Source organism: Schistosoma mansoni, chromosome W (genome assembly GCF_000237925.1).
Source record: "Schistosoma mansoni strain Puerto Rico chromosome W, complete genome".
NCBI classification, from domain to species: Eukaryota; Metazoa; Platyhelminthes; class Trematoda; order Strigeidida; family Schistosomatidae; genus Schistosoma; species Schistosoma mansoni.
The window spans coordinates 45,274,623-45,302,449 of NC_031502.1; the positions used below are offsets into that span (position 1 = coordinate 45,274,623).

General features: G+C 36.7%; 1 protein-coding gene across 1 annotated transcript; it reads left to right on the plus strand.

Annotated features, from left to right (window-relative positions):
• Window positions 1–22,959: 22,959 nt before the first annotated feature.
• Smp_132220 (putative g-protein coupled receptor fragment) lies at window positions 22,960–23,367 on the plus strand (the record flags this gene model as incomplete). Its single annotated transcript, XM_018789870.1, has 1 exon — window positions 22,960–23,367. One exon carries the CDS (start codon window positions 22,960–22,962, stop codon window positions 23,365–23,367), a length of 408 nt encoding a protein of 135 aa, XP_018655270.1.
• Window positions 23,368–27,827: the final 4,460 nt, after the last annotated feature.

The following is a 27,827-nucleotide window of genomic DNA, read 5'->3' on the forward strand; positions in this document are numbered from 1 at the left end:
CAGTGATTTAATAGTTGTCAGTTTACTCGAAACGCTTATGAAAATGGATTGGAGTACTTTTAGTTTTTAACTAAACATCATTCTGATGAATTAGTAAATCTGTCTTCGAATCATTTAACACAGTGCTACCATGACCAATAATGAATAAATGAAACGTGCCTGGGTCAGTCATTAGTTTTTACAGAGGCTGACGCTACATTTGCTGTCTTCGTCTGTATTTGTTCGTGTGTATGAGATAGGAGGGCCAGTTCACCTGGGAAGTCCAAATCATCTAATCGGTTCTGAGATGTCCGTTGTATTCCGTGCTTCCCCTCAGATGTCAAGGTTTTCATAATCCAGTCAATCACCAGAAGAAAGAGGAAGGGGAAGAGTAGACAGCCTTGTTTGAATCCGGCCTTTACTAGAAATGCATCTGTCAGCTGTCCTCCATACACGACTTTGCACTGTAGTCCGTCGTATGCGTTCCGTATAGTGTTGACAATCTTCTCAGGAACTCGATAGTGTCGAAGAAGTTTCTGTAATGTTCTCCTGTCCACACTATCAAACGTCTGCTCATAGTCAATGAATTCGATGTATGGTGACGAATTCCGCTCAACTGATTGTTCCACGATGATCTGTAGTGTCACAATTCGGTCTTTGCACGGCTGATCCTTATGGAATCCACACTATTGATCTCGAAGTTAGGCGTCTACTGAATAATTCATCCGGTTCAGCAACACTCTGTTGAAAATGTTTCCAGGTACTGACAATAGTGTGATGCCTCTGTAATTCTCATATTTGCTCAGATCTCCTTTCTCTGGGATCTACCAGTCTGTCAGTGGCACTTGTTCCTCCTCCCAAATCTTCCTGAATAGAAGGTGAAGCATGTTTACAGTTACTTCAATGTCTGACTTCAGTGCTTCAGCTGATATGTTGTCAGGTCCTGTCGCTTTCCCGCTCTTGATTGGTCTGATGGCCATCTTAACGTTTTCGATTGTTGATGGGGTGACAGATATAGGAAGGTCTGTGTGTTCCGCTTCGATGTCCGGTGAATTCAATGGGGCTGGTCTATTGAGCAGTTTCTCAAAGCATTCTGCCCATCTTTTCCTCTGTTCTTGAGTCTCAGTGACTGTCTTTCCTTCTTTGTCCTTGACTGGTCTCTCCGGTTTGCTATATCTCCCTGCCAGTTTCTTCGTTGTATCGTATAGTTGTTTCATATTCCCTTCTCTTGCAGCTTTTTCCGCTGTCGTTACTAGTTCGCCCATGTATTTCTGTTTGTCAGCTTTAATGCTCTGCTTCACGTCCTCGTTCGCCTCTGCGTATCCTTCATATCCTGTGTTGTCCACTCCGATTTTAGCATTTAGGTCTCCCATTGGGTAGCTAATCCCATGCCCAACCTTCCTGCTTTACACGGGCTTGGCACCGGCAGTAACTCTAGAAGAACTACAGGCGGAGTTCGCGTGATAATTCTTAAGTGTCCAAATATTCATATTATCCTCTCATGTCCCACATTCGTGGGTTGATTGACAATTTCACGAAGTCATTTGAACCTGTGTCCAACGCGGCGCTAGATATGGATTTGGAATGGTCTAGGGAAGGCATGAAGAATAATTTAAGCCATGGTTCTTGCACACATGCTGTGTGCTATCGAATATTCCGAACGTCTTAATTTGGAGTCCGTGAACAGCTGTCACCTGTCAATTTTCGTAATGTTTGTGCTTCTAGTATAGATTTTACCCCATTTAACTACAAGTCTGACGTGTTTGTTTTTCGATACACGGGTCAATTTCAACTTATGTGGTTATACGTACTAGTCTAGACCCAGGCAGTGGAATGCACTGTTTATCGAGTCAGAGACAGACGATTAACAGATTTTCTAAACAAAACTTGACTCTACGCTAGTGACCGAACATGTACAGAAATACAAAAACTTGTGTAAATCTCGTATACATCAGTTGTTTGCTTTCGACGTGAGTGTAATGAGTATGATTAGGTGTAACCTTATTTTTCCCCTACTTGTTGGAATTCTTTGAGAGCAAAATCGAATTCAGCCCATTTTCTGGAACTCCTGTTCAGTTTTATTCACTGAAACGCTTCGCTTACGTCAATAGATGTCTCTTTGTTGTGAAGCATTACAAACAGTGCCGCGTAATTATAAAACCAAGCAAACAGTTACTCATTGCAACAATCTTTTGCTAATTGAAGAAATTACTACCAACATTTAAGCTTTAAACTTACTGATTACATGACATGACATCTCTCTTTAAACTTTGCGTAAGACAGGGATTTACATAAAGTTTATGTATCTAGAATTATTAAGTTATTCTTGTTTACATCACGTCATTCTTCCGACCTTGTCGAGTTTTAAACAAAAGTGGTGAGGTTCAGTGAAGCCGGTCCTTTACGAGATCAGGTCACGAAACAACAATGGATCCAAGATGTCAACTACAAAACAGAGAAATTTAAGTAATTTTGTTCTCATTAAAACGAAACGTGGGTTACTTCAGGTGAATTTTTTTACCATGTCCTAACAAACTACCAGTAGTATAGAATCCAAACTAAGGTTTGGACTGAAAAATAAACGTCTAGGTAGTTTAGATGCGTGCTATTGCCCAGTTGAAGTCAAAACAAGGTGATTGGGTAAATGACGGTTCAAGATTTTATTTTTAATACTGATGTACATTATTACCTAAACAAATATTACCACTCAGTTATTCAACCAAAAATTGTCCACTCAACAAACTATCTAAATTACAATAAATAAACAAGTTCACAAGAGATGTAAGAAAATTACCGAGCGCACCAAAATAAATGTCACTCCATCCTTTCTGAGTAGATCACCTAAAGATTCGTTTGTAATATGAAGCGTTTCCAATTCTGGAAGACTGCTTCTATTCACAATCAAAAATGCACAATTCCAGTCAGTGTAAGCAACACAATCAAAGGAGGAGCAAATCAATATGGCTGCTTTCAAGACTAAGTACCAACTAAAACAACATAAATGAAGTTCAGGAAGAAACATGGAAACTCAGTGAAGGCGTAGGGAAAATAAAAACTATTATAAAATACAAATTTTTCCATCTCAAATGGAATCAGAAAGACTAACAAAATGCACGACAGGAGGAACCAGTAGGTATCAACTACAAGTGTATACATGGAGGGATTTTCACACACAAAACCTTCGAAATGGATCTTACAATTTGTGAGTCTTAATTTTGTTCTGATTCGCTCATAAAATACGGTCGATTGATAAGCTCATAACTTACTGCCCGAATATTAAGAGATTGAAGTTCTTGTTCAGTTACCAAAAGTTTATTTGTAAATTACGAGTGATTAATTTAGATATATTGTTGCAAAAATAATTATGACAAATCTCACAATTAACTTCCAAGATTTAGGTTCCAAAGAAAAAACTTCCAAACTACCGAACCACAGCAGTGTGAAACCGATATGTTCAAGGTCAAGGGTGTAAACGGACAAGCTCGAAAATATGGGTAAAACAAATATACTTAAAACAGTGGAATCAAAGATATTCAAGGTAACAACTGCCAATCACTTATATACTTTTATTTCCTGCTGTAACAAACTCGATCAATAAAACATTAGTTTGTAGTGGATGTCGAGTCGAAGACGGACTATGGTCACCACTACAATTCGTTTACGCACCCAAAAACGACTTGGTTCCTTTGATAGCTCGTAAATCAGAAGGCTTTATTAATCCAGATCAAGTATATTTATTGGCGATCTCGTGCTATAGAAATAATACCGAGACGTGCCAAAGAGTACAGGCAAAATGAGCAGTGCGTAAGCAAGATCGAACCAAACAAGGCGGAGAGCGAAACAAGAAGTGATACTGATACAGTTGAACAAATATAGTAAAGCAATCTCTGGTACAATTGGTTACAATAATAATAATTGTTTCTGTTATTCCAATCGTGTTCTTATCGAGACTGGCCGGTCACTACAGGAGCCCCTCGCTAGAAAGGGTTTACACTTTCGATACGTAGCGGTTTCGTTCGTGGGACTGATCGCGAAACGTGCAATTGTAGGACGAAGGCGTTGGCAGAACAGGAAGTGATCGTTGATCGTCGAGTTGCCACCAAAAGTCTTTGACGTAGAACGGTACCAGAAGGAACGTACTGTATTAATTGCTTGGATTAGCATGCCACACCAGAGTGGTTTGTATCCAGAATCTGAAGGTTGCGTTCGTAGATGTCCGGACCAGAAACGCTGCAGACGTAGGACGAAACCAGATTGAGCCAAGGAACCAGATGCGACCAGGATAACCATGTTCGGGACCAAATGTATACCATACGTATTTGGAGCCAGAGAGGTCGACTGAGTGCGTTGACTATAGCGTGGGTGATCAGGCCAGCTTTCGCCAGAGTTTACTGAAGTCGACGATACCGGAACAGCGATGGTCGAAGGCGTAGGCTCGGAGTAAACAAAAAAAATGAAAGAAAAAGAGAAAAGTGTAGCTTTCGTGTAGTATAGGGTTAGGGTCCTATACTGTATCCGTAGTTGGTTATGAGGTTAGTCGCGAAAGCGTACGGGTAAGCGTACTCGGCGACCGGAACGTGAGACGGTAGTCTCGTTCGAACCTCGTGAGCCTGCAATTTCATCCACAGTCAAGGGCGGTGTGGTCTGCAGGTCTGGACGTGAGACGGAAGTCTCGTCCGTAGACGGGGCAGATGACACGTGCTGTTGACTGGGACGTGAGAATGAGGTCTCAGGTGCATCTAGCGTGGGATCCAAAGTAGATGTAGCGATCCCGCTAGGAGCTTTGATGGGTCTGGCATTGGGTCTCGGCTTATCAGGTAGGGCACTGTCATCGACGTGTGCTGGCATGAGACGATCAATGCTGACTACTTTGACGCGGCCATGTCGATCAACTTTGAAGGTCTTTTCGTGACGGGAAATCACGTGAAAAGGTCCTTCGTAAGGCTGTTGTAGAGGTTTGCGTACCGAATCTACTCGTATGAAAACATGTGAACAGGTAGATAACTCTCGAGGGAGAGCGACCTGTCGATGTTGTATACGAGTTGACACCGGAGTCAGTGTTCGCATGAATGCAGACAGTCGTTGGACGTAGTCTGATTCGCCGAACTTAGTGCTGCTCCGTGGTGTGAAAAATTCCCCAGGCAGACGCAATGTCGTGCCGTAAACAAGTTCAGCGGCGGAACATTGGATATCTGCCTTTAGACTCGTTCTGATTCCCAGGAGGACGAGCGGTAGGGTTTCGTACCAATTGTTGTTTTCGTGTGCTCGAAGAGCACTTTTAAGTTGGCGATGAAACCGTTCAACTAAACCGTTTGATGCTGGATGGCAGGCGGTAGTGAGTATGCGTTCCGTACCAAGCAGTCGTGTTAGTGAGGAGAATAATGCGGACTCAAATTGTTTTCCTCGGTCAGTCGTGACGGTCGAGGGACAACCGTACATAGCTATCCATCGTTCTACGAAGCGGTGCGCGACTGTCTCCGCCGTAATAGACGTGATGGGAATAGCTTCGGGCCATCTTGTGAAACGATCAATGCACGTGAGTATGTGATCATATCCGTGCGATGGTGGTAATGGTCCTACAATGTTTATGTGAACGTGATCGAAGCGAGCATCAGGCGTAGCGAAAGTGCCAATAGGGGCAGCTACGTGCCTGTGCACTTTTGATCGTTGACATTGTAAGCATTGCTTTACCCACATACGGACATCTTTATTCATGGACGGCCAGACGTATCGTGCAGCGATGAGGCGTAGTGTGGCTGCGATACCAGGATGAGATAAACCATGAAGGGCATCAAAGACGAGACGGCGATAAGCGGAGGGTACGATGGGTCGAGGGAGGCCCGTAGAAGTATCGCATAGGATAGTACCTGAGCTAGTAGCTAGGGGTACTTCCCGGCACTGAAGGGACGTAGACTGTTGTGCTTCCGTGCATGAAGTATCGTTTGCTTGGGCGGCGGCCATAGCAGGTAGATCGAGCACTGGCAAAGTAACTGCATTCAGTTGGATACGTGATAAAGCATCAACAACACAGTTCGACTCGCCTTTGACGTGACGAAGGTCTGTCGTGAACTGAGAGATATAGTCTAAATGTCTGCACTCTCGTGGTGAGTAGCGGTCAGACTTGGTATGCAGAGCATACGTTAAGGGCTTATGGTCGGTGAATAGGATGAAATTACGACCTTCTACAGCGTGCCGGAAATGTTTGATGGCGCAGTAGGCTGCTAGCAGTTCGCGACCAAAAGCGCTATATCTCGTCTCCGTGGGAGTGAGGCGTCGTGAGAAAAATTCGAGGGGCTGCCAACTACCGGTGATATTCTGTTGCATAACGGCTCCTGTGGCGAAATCCGATGCATCAACCGCTATACTAAGCGTGGCTGATGGGTCAGGATGCACGAGAAGTGTGGCTTGAGCTAGGGCCGTTTTGATATCTGAAAATGCAGTACGTGCGGCGTCATTCCATTCCAGTTTGCGTGGATTACCGCGAAGTAAATCGGTTAACGGTCGTAACTGTTCTGCCGCGTGCGAAATGAAGCGTCGGTAGAAGTTGACCAAACCGAGAAGTGCCTTCAGTTCCTTGAGTGTGGACGGTACAGTGTACTCCATTATCGTACGTACTTTATCCTCACAAGGTAAAATACCCTCATGCTTAATGACATGACCTAAGAATTTTATTTCCTTCTTCCCGAGTTCACACTTGTCGGGGTTGACTATTATTCCATTATCCGAAAGGTGCTGGAATAGTAGCGTTAGATGTTGATAATGTTCATCTACGTTTGATGATGCGATTAGCAGGTCATCAATATAGACGTGAACAAAATCTAGGTCTCGTACAATGCTATCGACAAACCTTTGGAAAGTTTGAGCAGCATTCCGTAATCCAAATGGCATTCGTAGGAACTCAAATAAACCGAAAGGAGTCGTGATAGCAGTTTTCTCTATATCTTCAAGAGCGACTGGGATCCGGTGATATGCTCGTACCAGATCGATCTTGGAAAAAATTGTCGTGCCCTTGAGTGATGCCGTGAAGTCATGTATGTGGGGGATGGGACAGCTATCGAAACGTGTAGCTGCGTTTAACGCTCGGTAGTCTCCGCATGGTCTCCAACTAACCCCATCCTTTCTTCGAACCGTGTGGAGAGGTGAGGCCCAAGGACTGTGAGAAGGACGAATAATACCAGTAGCTAGTAAATTGTCAAACTCACGTTTAGCGAAAGCTAATTTGTCCGGTGCCAGTCGGCGAGGTCTTGTCGTGACTGGTGGTCCTCGAGTGACTATGTGGTGTACCACACGATTGGTCACCGATGGAGTCTCCTCGAGAGGTTTAGTTAATTTGGGGAATTTCTGAAATAAAGCGTGGAATAAATCGTCACGCGAATGAATTACACCTGTGATTCGGTACGCGTTTGTGTGGGCTTTAAAGCCCATAAAGTTGCTGTTCGACGAAGTATCAATTAGCTGCAGCCTACGTGAATCAACTAGCAATTCATAGTGCTGTAGGAAATCGATACCGAGTATAGCTGTGAGAACATCGGCAATGACGAACGTCCACAGATACTGTCGTCGGTTGCTCAGGTTGACCGTAAGTTGTCGTGTACCATAGGTGGGAATGATTGAGCCATTCGCAGCGCGTAGTCGAAGCATAGTGGCTTGAGACTTACTGTTACCGATAGGTACGACAGAAACTTGGGCACCTGTATCCACTAGATACCTAGCGTTAGTGCGATAATCGTGCACGTAAAATAAACGGCCAACCTGAGGTGAAGTGCCGGCGAGTACGGCCGCATTTACTCGCCGGCTCGGGAGTTTCCCACCTTGTATGAGCAGGGAGCTCGACAATGACGGGCACCGGCCTCGAAGGCACGGTGGAACCAGCACCAACTCGAACTCGCTTCCGAAACCGCCTTCTGGCGTGGCTTGGAAGATGCCCGCTTGGGGCGAGTCGTTACGGCTTTTCGAGATTGTGACCTGGGTCGGGGGACGTAGGGGGCTGGCACATTTGAGCGATCCCGGAAACTGAGACGAGTATGGATACGTCTGTCCCTATCCCCATGAGCAGAAGGTCGTCTAGCATCGAAATCCATGTTTGTACGAAAAGTAGAGGCAACAATATAGTTGTCTTTGACGCTAGCACGTGCTAGAATTTTGTCTGCTATGAGGGCCACCTTGTTGAGTGGGGTGTCCTCGAGCAGGGCCGTAAGAGTTGGTTGGATACTAGCTGATAATGCCTCGAGCCATAACTCTGACTATTTCGGAGTCGGCTGTCGAGTTTCCTGCAAGGGATTGCAGGCGCGTGAGGTGGTGGCTCGGCTTAGCATCACCCATAGGGTGACGTGCTAATAGAGTCCTCAATCGTTCCTCTCTTGATGGGAGGAAATGTCGAAGGATGGCATCCTTAAGACGGTCATAAACGTTTGGAACGTTCGGATTGAGGACAACCTCACCAACAGCAGTTAAGTGATCCCCGGGCAATGATTCCAAAGCATAGGCGTGCTTTTGCCTTTGGTTGGTTATGCGGCGGATCTCAAATTGAGATTCCAGTGCCGCGAACCAGACTTCTGGATCATGAGGGATGAAAGGAACCGGTCGAAAATTAATAGCCTGTACCTCGGAGTCTATAATATTTATACTATTCTTATCGTTATCCACCATAGTAAGTTGTCAAGATATTATATATTGAAAATACCAATACGAACATATGCAACAGAAGTGGATAGATACACAGACTCACCGAATTGATCTGGGTTGGAAAAATGGCCAAGTTTGAACTGTGTTCGATGAATTGCGTTACCAGTTTTGGTTCACCAGATATTGTGCGTGTTCCAAATAGGGTTCACCAGTTTGTAGTGAGTATTCCTAATAAGGCTCACCAGTTTGTAGTGGATGTCGAGTCGAAGACGGACTATGGTCACCACTACAATTCGTTTACGCACCCAAAAACGACTTGGTTCCTTTGATAGCTCGTAAATCAGAAGGCTTTATTAATCCAGATCAAGTATATTTATTGGCGATCTCGTGCTATAGAAATAATACCGAGACGTGCCAAAGAGTACAGGCAAAATGAGCAGTGCGTAAGCAAGATCGAACCAAACAAGGCGGAGAGCGAAACAAGAAGTGATACTGATACAGTTAAACAAATATAGTAAAGCAATCTCTGGTACAATTGGTTACAATAATAATAATTGTTTCTGTTATTCCAATCGTGTTCTTATCGAGACTGGCCGGTCACTACAAGTTCTTTTCACTGACGGATAGAATATCAAAAATCACAAACAGCCAGACATTAGTCAAAAATACACTTTCGGAAAATAAATGTGCCTCAAGGCTTAAAGCAGTACGCCTGAAGCCGTGTTCACTTATGTGATTTATAGGAGTTGAATCAAAACACAAAAGAATCCGAGTAATCATTTACCATCTACTGCCCTGGGAAGATACAGTTTTCCAGCGTATCTTATTAACATTCTCTTTCTCATCCTCAACTACACATGTTTTACTAATCCATCCTTTTTAGGTACCCTTGCATGCGTTGCACGCAATGGAGATTTATTTCCTTCGAAAAAATCAGATTATGTCAGCTTCTCTTATACTTGGCTCTAACTAAGTCCGTTTACATCTGGATTTTGATGAGAAAACATATTCTATGGACCAGTGCTTATAGAATACTCAAGCCAAAGAATCCGCTTATTTCTATCTTCTTAAATGACTGTTGTAGTGCCGCGATTCGTTAATCGTTTACTTCGATAACCGTTATAATTCTAATCTTAACGGTGCGTTAAATCAGAAGACAAAGGATAGCAGCAACTACAGTTTATTGTCAAATAACTCAGGTCAGAAAGCTAACAACACCTGAGCGAATATGAACGAGCGAGTGAGCGGCAAGCGAGAGAGCGAGTGAACAGGCGAATAAGCGAATGAAACGAACGAGGAGCAAGCGAGCGAATAGCAAGCAATTACACAGGCAATTTATAGTCACATTTAATAAGGGCACAACAAAGCAAAACAAAGGCTGATAATAGTATTTGCGTGCGTACATATATGGGGAGGAGTATGAGTCATCGAATGATATTTAAGTAGTCAACATTTCGGATAGAGCGTCATGTGCTCTAGTGGTATAGCAGTGCAAAGAATATGCAAATTGTTACTATCCAAATAACGATGTCTGTTAAGTAAGTTATGAAAAGGGCTTAACCAAAATTGGCTATAATCGAAATTGATTGTAGGATGGTTGCTATATATCTCCCCCCTGCAAACAAAGATATATGAAAAAATGTCTGTGTTTGCATAAAGTACAGTAAATTGAGTAGCGTAGTTACAATCATTTGAAAATATGGGCCTGTATAAAATTAGAATGAAGTTAATGTGCATTTAGTTCGTGCCCGTCCGTTAGGCTATACAAAATAGCTGTAAGATATAGAAGGAATATGGTATCGCTTCGAAAAAAAATTACACGTATGAGCGTAAAGGTACATAAGCTTTGTCGAGTTTAATAGCGTTTAACATAAGTTTAATAATCTATATGTATACAATGAAGAGGAAGAATTATGATTAATATTCAAAGTAGCAGAAAATTATCAGTAAAAGATTGTAGCGACATAGCGTTGCAGCCATCTTACTCTGCGACCAGATTTTGTTGTTATCGGAGTCTCTTCTTTTTGGTGCGTTAGCGTCGTTGACTCTTGAGACTCGTGTTTCGTCGGTGTGTTCGTCTTCGAGAGACTTGTACTTGTCGATTGAAATTCGCTGTCAATGAAAGCTGGTTTCACTCGATCGATGCTGATTACATCTGTCCTCCCAGCTTTTTCTACCGTAACTGTCTTATCTGTCTTCGTAATCACTCTGAATGGACCTTCATAGTTCGGTTGCAGAGGTGGTTGTATATTGTCTCTTCTGATGAATACGTGCGTGCTATTATGTAGTTGCTGAGGTACGAATACTCGTCGTTGTTGTAGTCTGGGAAGTGCTATTTTTAAATCGTTCATGTGTTTCTTCAGGCGTTGTACGTAGTTGGCTACATCAGTCGGAACACTTTTACCTGAAGCGAAAAATTCTCCGGGTAAACGTAAAGTAGTTCCATATACCAACTCGGCTGGACAACATCCCATATCCTGTTTAATTATTGTTCTTAAACCTAACATGACTAAAGGAAGCTTATTAGCCCAATCGTTATTGACAATGACAGATGTAAGGGATGCTTTCAACTGCCTATGTAGGCGTTCAACCATTCCGTTTGCCATTGGATGGTAGGATGTCGTTCATATACGTTTAATTCCGAGGAGTTCTGTAAGCTGCTGGAAGAGTCGACTTTCGAATTGAGCTCCTCTATCGGTCGTGATAATTGCCGGTATACCATAGTAAGAAATCCAATTTTCGATAAGGGCTTTGGCTACGGATTCGGCTGAGGTGTCTTTTATTGGTACCGCTACAGGCCATCGGGTAAACCTATCGATGCATGTAAAAATATAGTTGTACCCGTTCGAAACTGGCAGTGGTCCCACGATATCGATGTGAATATGTTCGAATCGAGTGTCTGGCTGTGAAAACGAACCCATTGGCGAACTAGTATGACGATGTACTTTGGCTTTTTGACATTTCATGCATGTTTGTGTCCAATTACGTACATCGCGATTCATTTTCGTCCATACGAAACGCTCACTGATTAATTTCATCGTGGCTTTTATTCCCGGGTGCGATAGGTTATGGATACTTCCGAATACTTTCCGTCGTAATGGTTTAGGAATGAATGGGCGAGGTCGGCCTGTCGACATGTCACATATTACTTTCGCGTTGCCGAACTTAACATCTTCGAATAATAATGACGTCGTGTCATCGAATCTTAGCTTGTTTAGTTCGATGTCTGTCTCTTGTAACTTCGCGAGACCGTGATAATCAATTCCATTTGTAATAATCACGTTTATCGTTGTTCTGGACAACGCATCTGCCACTTCGTTATTATTACCTTCAATATACTGTATGCTATATGTAAATTGGGAAATAAATTCTAATTGTCGAATTTCCCTCGGCGAATAGTTATCCTGTTTGGCGTTTAATGCTTTCGTGAGGGGTTTATGGTCTGTATAGACTGTGAAAATGGTACCCTCTATCATATGTCGGAAATGTTTAATTGTCAAGTAAATCACTAATAGTTCTCTTCCGAACGTACTGTACCTCGTTTGTGTAGGATTTAATCTCTTCGAGAAAAATGAAATCGGTTCCCATGTACCGTTTACTAACTGCTGCAGTACAGCTCCTACTGCTATGTTCGATGCGTCCGTCATGACGGCTAGCGGCGCTTCGCTCTTTCGTCGAACTAATATCATTTTCTCGTGTAGTGCTCGCTTAGCGTTCTCAAAAGCCTGTATGGCCTCTGTCGATAGACGGAATGTCCGGGTATTTCCTCGCAAAGCGTCCGTTAATGGCTGTAGTATTGTTGCGCGGTTTGGAATAAATCGCCTATAATAGTTTATTAGTCCCAAGAATCGTCGTAACTTTTTTTGTGACTCGGGCAATGGATAATTACGAATAGCAGCAACTTCTGCTGGGACTGGCATAATACCTCGAGAATTTATCATATGACCTAAGAATTGCAATGATTTCTTTCCAAATTCACATTTCTCCACGTTAATAGTGACGCCATATTCTTGAAGTCTCATGAATAACTGTCGTAGATGTTGTAGGTGTTCTTCCACAGTAGCGCTAGCTACTAATATATCATCGATATATGCGTATACCCCTGTCAAACCTCTAACAACCTGATCAATAAATCGCTGAAAAGTTTGAGCTGCATTAGTTAGTCCAAATGGCATTCGCAAAAACTCAAATAAACCAAATGGAGTGATTACAGCCGTTTTCGGTACATCTTCTGGGGCCACTGGAATGTGGTAGTATGCCCGAACAAGATCAATTTTCGAAAAGATCGTGGCACCTTCCATTTCGGTAGTGATGTCGTGGATATGTGGCACTGGGTATCTATCTGCTATCGTTTGCTTGTTAAGGGCTCTATAATCTCCACATGGTCTGATTTCTCCATTCTTTTTGGGAACCATATGTAACGGAGATGCCCATGGACTATTAGATGGCCTTATGATACCAAGTTTCATTAGTTTTTCGAATTCTCGTTTCGCAATGTTTAACCTTTTTGGGTCCAACCTTCGCGCTCTTACTCGAGTCGGTGGACCTTTCATGACGATATGATGCTGTACTGTATGTTTAAGATCTTTGTTGTCGTATGATGACCTCGTTAAATCGGCGAACTTATTTAGAAGTGACTTATATTGCTCGTTCTTATCTTTCGACACTACTAAATTCATAGGTACATGATCGGTGGTCACTCCTCTTATGACTACTGAGCGTTCTCCATTCACTAGTTGGTTTCGTCGAGAATCTACTAATAGGTCAAAATTCTTTAAGAAATCGATACCAATCATGGGTACGGAAACAGCGATCACAAATTCCCAGCGAAGTGAAATGTTACGGCCGAAATTCAAGGTTAGTTTTCGCTTGCCATATGTCTTTATGTCGGATCTGTTCGCTGCTTTAAGAGTTAGCGCAGTATCGATATTTTGTTTTTCGTTGCTCAATGGGGGGACGACGCTTATCTCTGCCCCAGTGTCTACTAAAAATTGCGCGCCCGTTACTCTGTCCTGAACATAAAATAAACGATTGCTCCTGGGAGCTGCGTTGATCGTCGTAGTCGTTACTGAGAATCTTTGGGATCGTTTAAATTTGCATGGAGACCTGCATTTTCGAGCTCTGTAGCCAAATGTTTGATGGTACCAGCATATAGCAGGATCTGGTAGTCTTTAGAAAATGATCGGTTTCTATTTCTTGATCTGCTGCGCGACCAACTTCTTGTCCTGTCGTTGTGATTTAGAGTCGTTAGTTTGTGGCATAGCGCATTAATTTCCTTTTGCAAGGCCTCGATTCTTTCGTCAACTGTGGAGTTGAGTGTTTGTGGAGTCGCGTGTCTCGTTCTCTCGTAAATCTTATTGGCTATTTTAGCGATGTTGTCTATGTCTACATCGCTATCTCCAACAGCGAGGATCTGCTGTACGTTCGGTGGGAGTCGTTGCAACCATAAGTGGTAAAATATATTTTTATCCACATTTCTGTCTCCAATTACGTTGCTCATATGCGTTTTTAACTGCGAAGGCGTTCTATCTCCGATTTGAACTTCACTGAGCAATTGCTCGACAGCTTGCCGGTCGTTTAACGAGAGAGCTTTTATTACTGCCTGTTTCAACACGTCGTACGGATTTACTGCATCCGGCTTAGTTAGGACCTCTCGTACCTTGACTGCTACTTCATCTGGAAGTAGTGAGCTTGCAAAGCCGAACTTATGTCGCTGTAAAATAATACGATTGGCTACGAAGTAATTTTCAAGTCTAACAAACCAGAGTTGAGGATCAGTAACATTAAGAGATGAAATAGTAACATTAATAACTCCCACGGATGGTGACTGTGAAAGATCGATTGTTTCGTTATTTAAAGACATTACTAATAATAATAACAATAAATTAAATAGTATGCGAATATAACGTAATTGTCACTGAGAGAAATGAATCGATGAAAAAAATGATAACAACAAATGGTACAATATATAAAATGGAACAGACTTACTAAATTGCACCAATATATCAATTATTCGTGAATAATCGTTATTTATTATGAATATTATCGTTAAGTTCAATAATGTTTGTGGGATAATGTACGTGCGATTAAAATTGTGATATAATAAATCCACAATTATGATTATAATCCAGATAATAATTCGAATAGAAACAGAGTACTTTTAATTTTCGAAATGAAATTATCTCGTCGAAAATTGTTTTATGTTCGCTCGGCGAGGCATCCAATTCTGTAGTGCCGCGATTCGTTAATCGTTTACTTCGATAACCGTTATAATTCTAATCTTAACGGTGCGTTAAATCAGAAGACAAAGGATAGCAGCAACTACAGTTTATTGTCAAATAACTCAGGTCAGAAAGCTAACAACACCTGAGCGAATATGAACGAGCGAGTGAGCGGCAAGCGAGAGAGCGAGTGAACAGGCGAATAAGCGAATGAAACGAACGAGGAGCAAGCGAGCGAATAGCAAGCAATTACACAGGCAATTTATAGTCACATTTAATAAGGGCACAACAAAGCAAAACAAAGGCTGATAATAGTATTTGCGTGCGTACATATATGGGGAGGAGTATGAGTCATCGAATGATATTTAAGTAGTCAACATTTCGGATAGAGCGTCATGTGCTCTAGTGGTATAGCAGTGCAAAGAATATGCAAATTGTTACTATCCAAATAACGATGTCTGTTAAGTAAGTTATGAAAAGGGCTTAACCAAAATTGGCTATAATCGAAATTGATTGTAGGATGGTTGCTATACTGTTACTTGATTGATTACCACTGGATCCTCTTGTGTTCTCTCTCAATAGCAACAACTTGGGCAGTGTTATAACCTCGAGATCATTCAGTTTGTTTGTAACAATGAACTGAGGTAGATTATTAGCAACATTTCCAGCCCCTGTAACGAGAAATTCAAGGAGCTCATCTGTTATTGGTTGTTCATTTATGATGCACTTGATAGCTTACAAAGATAACAATTATTAGTCGGTTAAATGTTAATGCCTTCTCAGAGCCTTTATACATGTAGTGGGCGTTGAATCGTAATTGTCTACGATCAATACTACAGGAAGACTAGGTGACAGGTATTAGGTTGGATCCCTCCGTAAGCCAAAAACCAGAAGGCAGTTGACGGTTGTAATAAGATACAGTTGTTGGCGATTTCGTGGTATCGAAAGAATACCGATATCGTGCCAAAGTTTACAAGTGGAACCACTGAGCGTACGCTAGTTCGTGCATAGTCACAGACAACTGAAGAAACTGTTTTTTTTGATACACTTAAACAAACAGATACAGCAAAGCAATCACTGGTACAACTGGTTATATGATTGTTTCCATTTTATCAATCGTGTTCTCTTCATAAAAGTAGGTCACTACACATGTAACACCTTCATAATCGAAGGACACTAACACAATCAAATCAGAAGTCAGAAATGAAGGGTTTCGAATATATATTTGGGAAGCTATCGATATGTCTAGAAACGTTTGATCTAAGCTGGCTAGTTCTAACAAGGCATGCGTAGAACCGCGCGCCCACTCATGACCTGGTGGGCTGTATATTCGAGCACCTTCAGATATGGTGTGTCAAGCAAGAATAAAAAAGTAGTCAGCATCAATGTCAAGCACTGACAGAACCATTTATTTTGGGAATTTATTCACCGCTACAAATACTTCCAGTTCTTGTTATAACAAATACTGATTCCAAAATGGTCTGGAACTTCAACAAGATACGAGAAAGAACTGAGATTTGAAGTGTTCAGGTGGACGTTGTAGTGTTTTGTAACATTAGGTTGAAACGAGCCATAAAATATTTAATTGTACGGCAAATGCACCAGATAATCAAAAGATCAAGACATTCACCATATCACTTTAAACTGTTGCTGCTTAAACTCTTCTTCTACTGTCAAGTCTTGGTACAATGATGATTTGTTTTAGATGTTGTAGTACATATAATACTGCTTTTCATTACTCTCTTTCACAAACATAGTGAATGAAACACTGAAACAAAATTTTAAATGCCAACTTAGTATTCTTTTAAATATTATAACACCAGTTAAAATGTTTTGAAAATTGTGTAAACGGTACTGAAACATGTGTATAACTGCATTTGTGATAAAAACTGAAATGTCTTCATCACAACACTTATGTATACATAAGTTGTTTATGGATAATGATAATCATGACGATAAATCCTAAACCTTTGTGTTTGTGCACGTCTTTGCAAACTGTGCAGCGCGGAAAAATTGAGGAGATATCATCATTATATATCATATTGCTCATAATCCTTCCTTTATTAAACTGCTGAGTCATTTTAGTACTTGATCACACTTAAGAAATCATTTATCTAGGACAGAAAAAGAATGCATTCACGCAAAAAGCGGCGCAAATGTCTTCGTGCTCACAATCATTGGGCCATAAAATTTTAACATAGATGTTTGTGAATGCACCACCTTCAGAGTCTAACAAACGAAAGCTCAACACTTACTGCAGTCCCGTAGTTGCTGTAGTTAATTACTCCATGTGTTGCTGTAACATAAGTTCCCCCACTAAAAAACGATTTGTTTTATTAATCACTTCTGTAAGAGACATAACAAGGAAGAGACCTTATATCTATCTCTTACCATAAAGACTGAAATTGCAAAGGATAAATTGTTCTCATAAACCATAAACGGGATTTATTTGATGCTGAACAAAAAACTGCGAATATTGCGTTGATAGAAAAATAGTCATCTTGGGCTGCTGTTGGCTATCGTTTACCTTGATGAGACTCGATAAACTGTTCAAAACTCAATGGTCCGCTTTCCACTAACACTAGTTTCATCGAAATCTCCTTCCTAACTCTGAACTATTGGTCTCGTAGTCCACTCCAAACAACTATTTTGTGATACTTTAAACGACTTTCCATATAGCGGTACTCTTGATTCCTGAATGATGTTTTTGTTTGCCTGTACTGCAGTACAGCTAACAATTGGAGGGTGAACAGTGATAACTCTGAAGACATGACACATTAGACACATCCTAAAATAATGGGAAAGTAAACCACAACAAAACTGGCTACAACTGTATAATTGTAATATTTTGAAGAGAGATTATGTATTTAAACAGTGTTTAGTGTTTAGTACATCAAGACAGGGCACCTGGCTTGCTGCTCTATGTACTCTACTATATTCAGTATAAGCCTTATAGATTTATTGTGCTGGCGGTTTTATATATAATCTAAGGTGTATTTGAATTTTGTGGATAGTTTGGTATTGTCTTCCTAAATTTTGCTGATCTTCCATATCTAAAATCCGTTTCCTGGGTAATTTGTGTCTATGATCCTGCTTTTAATGTTTCCAAGGGCCATTATCTTTGGCACATGGTAAAACATATCTATATTACAAATAACACTGAGTTCGACAGCCAAAAACTAGATTGATCTTGTTGAGCATAATGATAAAGAATTATACATAATCCATCATGATTGTTAGTGTCTGAGTAAGTGTTCCATATTATAAATCTACGCTATACAGGTTGTAAAGAGGATGGCTGATACTTAGTTTGTATGAATATAAACATAACGGTCCATGCTTGTAAAACATTTGTCATCCATTAAATTCTGTCAGAAACAGCCCAGGGAGTACATTTTATGGAGTTTAATTGATAAAACTCATTAAATTAGAAAGCATCTTGTAGTCTGCTTTATTTTAAAATAATATAAGCAGAAATATTTGCCAGGAAGAAAAAAATATCTGGATTCACGTCATTTTACATTAAACTTATGAATTTACATGTCTTATTGAATGGTCACTGATTTATTCCACTGAGATTTGAGTTTTTTGAATAGACTAATATAATTTTTCACCTTTTCCTTTTCATTAATATATATATAAGGCGAATAATGATGTTAAATTAATTCTGAGAAAGAATTCTGAAGTATCAAAGCAATGTGTATTATTAAATGTCGATACTGTGAGCTGAAAAACTGTCATTAAGTTTTCCCTTTCTTATTAGTTGTGAGTTTTTGTAGATTTATGTAACTAACGGTTGACCTTATATTTGTTCTCTGATAAAGTAAGTAATCTAGTTAAAAAAGTTATTGGTCTCAACGTTTGAAAGTGAAGTTAATTTAAAAAAAAACACGATTTACCATAAAAAGGCTATCAGTAAACTATGAGTATGTATTTTGTTTTAATATAGAAATATAAATATACCAATGCTTTATAGAGGTACCAGTGTGATTTTATAATATGTGATGTTCTTGTTGACCTTTTTAATTATTATAAAGCAATCACATCATTTAAATTCTAAGTTACTTAAATACTAAATGAATTCAAACTTCACCCCATTGCACAAGCAAGTGGCTATCAGGACTCAGTAGCTGAGTGGATAACGTGATGGCGTTTGAAGTGAAAGGTACTGGGTTCGAGCCCCAGAGTAAACATCAACTCTGAGATGTAGGTACATTCAGCTGACGGGTCTCAAATAGGACGAAACGCGCGTCCTGGATTTCACTGCTAGCCACTATCCATCTTTGCTTACAACAACGTTACTTGTTTTAACTATTGACTAGAGTTATTTGAAATTAATGACATTTTACCAGATAAAGAATCGTGATATACATATTTACTTTAGTGTATTAACAATTTCACTACTTGCTGAGATTATGACTTGAAGAAAGATAAAATTGATGAATAAATAATAAGACTATCGAAAAAGATTAAGTTTTCGTTTTTCAAGGAAATGTGATATTTCGAAATATTTATGTGGAAATTCAACAATTTTTTAAGTAAATCATACAACTATATTTGTTTATTTAGTAAACTATTAGTCTATACAAGATTCTTATTTGAATTCCTGATAAGTTGTTGTACATGAAAATGAAGTTGTCGTATTTCATTAATATACTGGAAGGCCGTTCAGTGCTTCCAGGTCTCAACTATAAAAAGTTTTATCCACAAAATCCCTTTCTGGTATACTACTAGTTTTATGATATGTGGATAAATGAACAGTCACTGTATAATAGTAAGATTAAAAATACCTTATTAATATAGGACTTTCTGTGGAAATTGAATAGATTATTTGTATTAAGTTTCATGTAGTAATTGTTAATGAATTTACTTTTTTGTACCTGATGATTACTTCCAGCATGATATTTAAAAGTAACAGTTAAGATTGTAAACATTTCAGTTTTCGACTGCCTAGTTAAAACAAATCATTATGGATTCAGGCACTTGTAATCCATTAAATACAATTATGACTCACATCCTTTCATTGCTATTACCAGTTCCTGTGCGAATAAAACGACTAAAACCCTGAATCAAAGACATCAGATTCAATGTCTTTTTCAATCTTGACCACCACATATCCATTAAGTTCATGATCATCATAAATGTAAGAATTTATATCCTCATGTTTATCATTTTTTCACAAGTTACATTAGTCTGATTTGATCATTTTGTCCTTTTATATTGAAGCACTAAATCTTGGGCCAATGTATTGCATTGCACCTAAAATGATTTTCATTAATTTTATTCATTAAAAAATCTATTGAACAACTAACAGGCTTACTAGTTACCCATTACTTCAATTATGTTTTCGAAAACTAGTTGACAAATAACTTCTCAGAAATTATGATTTATGATAGCAGAGTTTAACCTTACTTATGTATTCGTTAATTAGGAAATTCCATGTTAATAAATACACTTAAAAGAATGAACAGAACAAATAAAAAGGAACTCTCACGCCTCACCTTGTAATCATCTTCAACCTTGCTTAACCATTTTCTAGTTGATTAATAAGTCAATGCTACTATGATGGTTGAATATTTGTATATATACGACATTCTCAATTGTCCAACTCATTTTCAGTCAGCTGAATAATATTTTCTTTTTCCCATAACATTTCACTTGAACTTCAATATCAGTTTCACGGATAAATTGTCGACTTACATACCTCAGCAGTTTCACAATTTCATCAAGTTATTGAGTCCATCTTAATAAGAATATCTCTGATCCCTTTTCAAATCCATACTTCATATTCATCATCATCATATTCATACTTCATATTCATTTCAAATCGATATTTTTAATACGTATAAGTAAATTGCTTCATAAAACGTTCCTTAATATATAATCATTTGTCACAATGATTTCTCATTATGATTATTTTATCCCTGTCTTCATGAAGTTCAGTCTTTTCTAGAGTCCTCAAAAACGTTCATATTTTTTTCATGAATATCCCTTCAGGGTGATTAAAAATTGTTACAGATTATTTCTTTCCTTCACATTTACTTCTTAGTCTTGAATAGACTTCGAAATTCATGCCTGTAAAGCACATAGATTAACTAAGCGTTCATTCATTCATGTTGTTTGCTACTTGTGAAAAACATAGACGAGGCAAAATATACAACTTTTAGTTTGTAAGTATTATTATAGTGATATTGATTAAAAGGGTCATTTTGAACTATTTATAAGAGTGTTACATTATATGGTGATTGAAGATAGTCGACAGATAACTCTACACTTAGGTTTCCTGCGATTAGCCACTGATCAAAACGTGTGCCTTATTTATAAGGAAATGATGGTTTCTGACAAAAGTTCACATAAAGATAAAGCAAATCTTCAATGAGTTTTGTCGTAAATTATTTATCTTTCAGTATTCAACTAACGCAGTGCACTAAACCTTTGGGATTTTATTACATTCAAGTAAGAAATAAAGCATAGTAACTATTTGATTAAAATATGTTATTTTAAGTTTATTTTAATCATTTACATTGAAATAGATAAATGAATTATCTTTTGATAAACATTTGAAGGTGAAATTTTTCTGTTTCATAATCTGAATTTACCAATGATTGATGAAAATTCCCTCTTCAAATTTCCTTTTATACTAAGTAATATGATAAATTCCATCTTTTTTTATTGGGGGGGGGGAAGAATTCTGTTATATATCAACTAATTGGAGACAATAATGTTGATCTAGTTTTATGTTAACATAAATATCCATTAGTAATAAATTATTAAGAGTGATCGTGTCCATAAAAAAATTAAGAACTTCGATCATATGCATGTACTAGTTTCTTATTAATAATTAGAATGATTGAAATGATTTTTGTCAGGTGTTATCAGTAAATTTCATTATTATTATTTTTAAGTTAATTACTTATTAGGGAGTTACATTATTTGCTCCAATAAGGTATATTAACTGTGTTTTTTTCAGATTACTGATAAACGTTTGATAAACGTCTGATAACGTGAAATTATTTTTTGTTTCAGTTTTCGCACTTATAAACAAATCATTTGCTTAAAATATTCGACTCAGGCTAGTTTATAAACTGACATTTGTATGAATTACCGGTTACTTACGATATATTATAAACAACTAATAACACATTCAAGTGTTAGTATATTTCCTCTAATTCTAGACATATGGAGGAACAAAATAATGAATTCAGTTTTATCAACTATCTTCTAGCTATTTTATAATCAACCGCAGTTTATTGAATTTTAATCGTTCTTCAATAATACTCAATCATTATTTTCTGTCAATGTTGTATTCAAATCTAATAGTTCTTCAAAGAATTATCAATAGAACTGTCTGAATCAAAAGGAGACTAATACAATCCACAAAAATAAAATAAAAAAAATAATAACTAAATTACTATTCTTTTATTAAATAAAATTTATAACATTCTTATTCCCAAATGAATTATACATTGAAGAAATATTATTGGTGGAAAATTTTTGGGATAAGTACTACTCTTAACCAATTATAATTTATTATTTATTACAAACTTTCAAAATGATTATTTATCATTTAACTGGTTAGAAATTATTATTGTTATTATTAGTTTTTTTATTTATTCATTATAATACAATGTATTATTCAATTTTATAGATTTAAACATTGACATCATTATATAACATCATTCAATAAGGCATAGAAACTATTCATAGTAACACTCAATAATAATAATAGTATGTCTTCAAGTATAATACACAATTTGTTTAATCACCAAGTCCCGGTTCGATACACGTTTTTTAAAATTTGAAATTAACATTAAAAATCAATAATATGAATGAATCAATAATACAAAATAATCAATCAATATATTCAATTTATAATCAAAATAATAATAATAATACAATAAATGATATACAATTAATTTTACAATGGAGTTTAACTAATCTTTCAACCAAAAATACATCACAACAAATTTATTATTTTTTTAATAATTATGTGAATACATTATTAAAAAATCCTTATAAAAGAGTATTATTATCATTGTATATAATAATATTAATATTTGGTACATTTATTAATTTATTATTAATATATACAATTAAAAAATTACGTAATCCAAAATCATTAGCTAATAGAAGAATGTTATTAATACGTGTATTATGTGATTTAGCATTAGCATGGTTTGGTGTACCATATACAGCCTATACAGCTGTATATAAAAATTGGTTATTAGGCAATATAATGTGTAAAATTTCAGCATTTCTTATTTATTTTATTGTTGCATTAAATAATTTTCTACTTGTTGCTATATGTTTAAATCGTAGTGTAGGTATTAGTCAAAATGGCAAACATTTAACTGATCCAACAGTTAGTGTACCATGTCGAGTAAAATGTTTATTAGTTGCAGCTGGATTATTAGCATTGATTATTGCATTTCCTGGTGGAATTGTTAGTGAACAAGTACAGATTAAATTACCTGAAACAATGAAAATATATTTTGATTTAAATACAGATATATCTGAAATGATACCTATGATATGCATGTGAGTTAACCATTATATAATATTCTTTAATGTGTATTCATGTTGTTAAAGAATTGGAATTATTTTATAGTATAACTTTATAGTTTGAATGTTGTGATTGATGAAATTACATAAAACCTATGATTTACTACTTCATTACTTTCTTAAATTTAAAATTCGGGAAACGTTTATTTAGGACAATGATTTACGGATAATCGTGACTTTGTTTTTCTGATATTCTCGAAATAAGCTTTGATGAATCCCGTATAAAGTCAGTCTCTGGGAGTTTATAACACTGAAATAAACGAACTGGAAACTGAGTAACAAAATGATTTATATTTTTTGTTTATATTCGTAATACATGAAGAAACGTAAAATCTATGCTTAACTTATGAAACTCATGGTAGTTTCACACAATCAGCTAGAATCTAATGATTACTTTTGTAACTTCCTAGCTTTATTAAATAAATTACAGGTGTTCTGTAGTTACGTAATCAGTGCGTAACATAACCTTTTGAAGTTTGACTCATCGTTAGTATGAATGATGAAATCAGAAAATTCCGATGTATAATGTATAAATACTAATCATATTAACTAACAGCCCTTTCTGATTTTAAATAGCATATCAAGAATCCTTACCCACGCTATTAGAGGAGTGGGTTGTCAAGGCGATTGTATGGCTTATATGTTGTTCATTTACTTTTCTTGAAACAATTATAACAAGTCAAACGTCTTTTTTAAAATATCTTCAGATGTACTAGTGAACTAAGTTAGCTATAAAATAGACTAATGATTTTCTATTACTAATTACTGTTTTTTGATGTCCTTTGATGAAGTGGAAATTATTTTTTCTTACTCATGTAGTTAGTTGAGAATAGACGATTGGTATGTGGTTCTGGACTTTGGTCTCGAACTTGTTGACAATCATTACGGAAGCGTGTTTGAAATTTTAGGAGAATTCTAATAACCCATGAGGTTCGAATAATTAAGATTATTGTGACTCTAAATATAAGAGGATTTAGTCGAAAGGAAATTGTTCGACAAAAAACAAATTTCAATCTTAATAATATTTCTACACTTTAAAAAGTTTTAAAACCCATGTACCCTTAGTATTATTAGATTTTCCGTAAGTGTTCCACTAACGTAATATAAGAACTAATTTTATCAATATGTAAGAATCATATTTATATTTATGATATAAATTTCATGTAGTTTATTGCTTTTTATACATAAAAACATACTTTACACTCTCCAAACTATGTAATCAATTTACTTACCTTAATTAAATTGATGCTCTTTCCTTCATGTATGTATGTATGTATCTATGGAAATCAACATGTATTCTATATTATGGACATCAATAAATTTTTTAAAAATAACATGATCACCTGACGTGACATCACAAATATCTTTAAGATGTTGTTATATCTAGTCTAAAATATTAATTTGAATTGTCAGCCAAAAAAATTTTTTAGGTTTATATACATAGATAACTATTCTCACTAAAGACAGAATGTTCTGACTTAGTTTAATGGGAAACCTTTTTGAAAAAACAATATCGACTAGGAAACCTTATTTAAAGGACTTAATATGTCAGAATATCTAGTATTTTGTGAGAAAATTATAGGCATTCTACTAGATATCATAAATTATCTCTAAATAAAGAAGTTAGTGAACTTTATTACTACATGTGTTTACAGTTTTTATGACATTGATAGGTAATTCTCATACCTAATTAATTGACTCGTGTAATGTATGTCTATTTTATGATATAAAGGTAAGAAAGTTGCTAGGACTAAGCAAAGGAGAAAAGTTAGAAATAACAAAGTATGATTATTTCTGAAATAAAGCTCTTTTCTGGTGAAACTGTTTAGGGGTGTACGCTTGGTAAAGTATTAAATACATTAAAAAGGTATGGTGATCGCATTCAACGATGTGTTTAAACGGGTGAATTAACCTGTAAAATTTACTCATAAAATTAGTGATTGGTCATCTTAGCTTTTAAAGACGATGAACTGTAGACTTGCAATCGGTAACATATAAAAACGTCATTGTTTAATGATTATGGGTCAAAATTTTTAAAATGGACCGTTATAATCAGATGAATCAACGATTCTTCATCGGTGTCTCACCGTACAATTATTGAAATCGTGTTGGAAATTGAGGAGATACACATACTTCTTTGATAAATTTATCAGTTACTTCGTCTGAGAAGTGAGCAGCATGATAGCTATGAGTTTCTGATCTGGATTCAAATAATTACACTATGTTACTTAACATATTCTTAAGTTCGACTGTAAAATATAGGGTAACGGTGTTCATGTATGTTTGCATATAATACTTAAAACTTTCCCCACACTGTGGATTTTGAAGTAGAAAGTATTGATAGTGTTATTATTATAAAAATATAGTACATTATTTAATACTGGGTTCCAACGCGTCAGTTGTTACTAAATTAAAATATCTTATTCTGCGTGGTGACTCAGTAAAATGAGTAAACACCTATTAATATTATTTTAGGTGTATTAGTTCTGTCAAGACTGTTTTATTTTGTAGGTGGTATTGGTCACGGACTAATCTTATTTAATAGACCATTGAAAACTAACGAAAACTGGTCAGTTATTTCTGCCTATTATTGAACTCTAGGATTGTGGTCCTAAAGCCCTATCAGGGATTGAACTCAGAGGTGTTAGATATGTCTGCATTGAAACACTTGTTGTGCTATGATGCAATCTGATATAAGTTGAGTACGTATACCAATGGATTTTGACTCAAATATTTAGATAGTTAAATGTTTGCCCAATGAAGTGAAGGTCTACATTTGAGCCTCAGAAGGATTCGGGATAAGAATTTCGTTAATTCTCATGCTATGATGACAAAGCTTTGATGAATACCTCCTACATGTTGATAATGGCTATAAATAATATTATTTAGGCTCAATTAGCTAAAAGTATGTGAACTGATAAAGAGCTGGAAAGTGATGTTATTAAGTAATTCCTGCGTTATAAGGTTAAAGAAATACTGATGTATTTTTCTTTTAGAAAACAGACTACGTTTGAACATATGATTGTACTAGAGGCCAGCTAAGTCGTAATCATTATTATAAATTTAAAATGTCCTCACGTGATGTCATTGATGAACTCCATTATGCCTTCCGAGTGAAGGTATTTCAAGTTCCACTCCAACATCTTGGAGGGCTTGTAGAAGGTTCATTCCAGTTTGGATGAAAACATATTGTGTCAGACTGGTAAAGCAACAATAAGGAGTTCATGTTTTTCATGACTAATTATGAAACAAACACGTCTAAACAAGACATTGATAAATTGACATTTCATTTAAGGCATACTATGGTAACATTTCCATCATATTTAATCAATACCAATATGCAACTAACTTATTGAAACTTTCGAACAAGATACAAATTAATATTCAGTTTAGCATTGAAGATCATTTTTGTTTTCTTAATGTCAGTGATAGATCAATAAGATGACAATTTTCGTTTTCTTAATGTCAGTGATAGCGCAGAAAAGACGTAACACAGTTACAACTATTTAAAGAGTTTATATCCGAACGGCTCTGTCAGAGATAGTATAGGAAAAAAATTTCTTTGGAACAATTTGATAAAGCCGGTCTTATTGCATTATATATATTTTGATCAAATAGTAAGAGAATGTACAATCATATTGAATCAAGATATCATTACTTTATTCTTTGTCTTTATTCTATACTTATCCTGATAAAAATAACAGATGAAGATAAACCCACTATCCTATTTTGCCTATTTATCAGCAATAGCTTTTTTTCAGTATATTTGATTAAGTTAATACTTTATGTAAATATGAATAAGTTAAAAAGTACTATTAATTAACAAGAATCTTGTATTCAATAAACGTAATCCATATGTCATCTGGTTAACTCAATTTTATTTAGAAGCAGTGATTTGAGACCAGTTAAAACTCAGTTATGATTTGAGATTTATCTACACTCTACAATTGCTCATTACAAATAAAATAAAACTTTTTTTCACATGATTAACTGACCATTTAAATAACGGTTTATCATTTTAAGTATAGCAAATAATAATAATAAACATCGTTATATATATACTTATAATCCAAATTTGTAGAAGTAAATCTTTATTGACTGAGGTGGTTGAGATATATATCAAATATCCTCAACCATTGCTTATCTCGAAGTGCATTATTTGCTAGTTCAAGAGTGAAAGAGATGGATAAAAATAAATGAGTGGCTTTATTCTATAAAGTCAATAACGATTTAAAATGATCCTTATTGTTTGAGATCTAGGTGATAATTGTGACCATTAGTTGCAGACATCAATTAATAGAGTTTAGAATCACTGATAATCGAACAGATGTATTCATTCTTTGTTTTCTATTAAATTAAATTGTGTCAATAAAATATAATCAACCTAGTAGAAATGAGTCAAATATTATAACGAGATAATTGAATAATAAAACAGAAAGA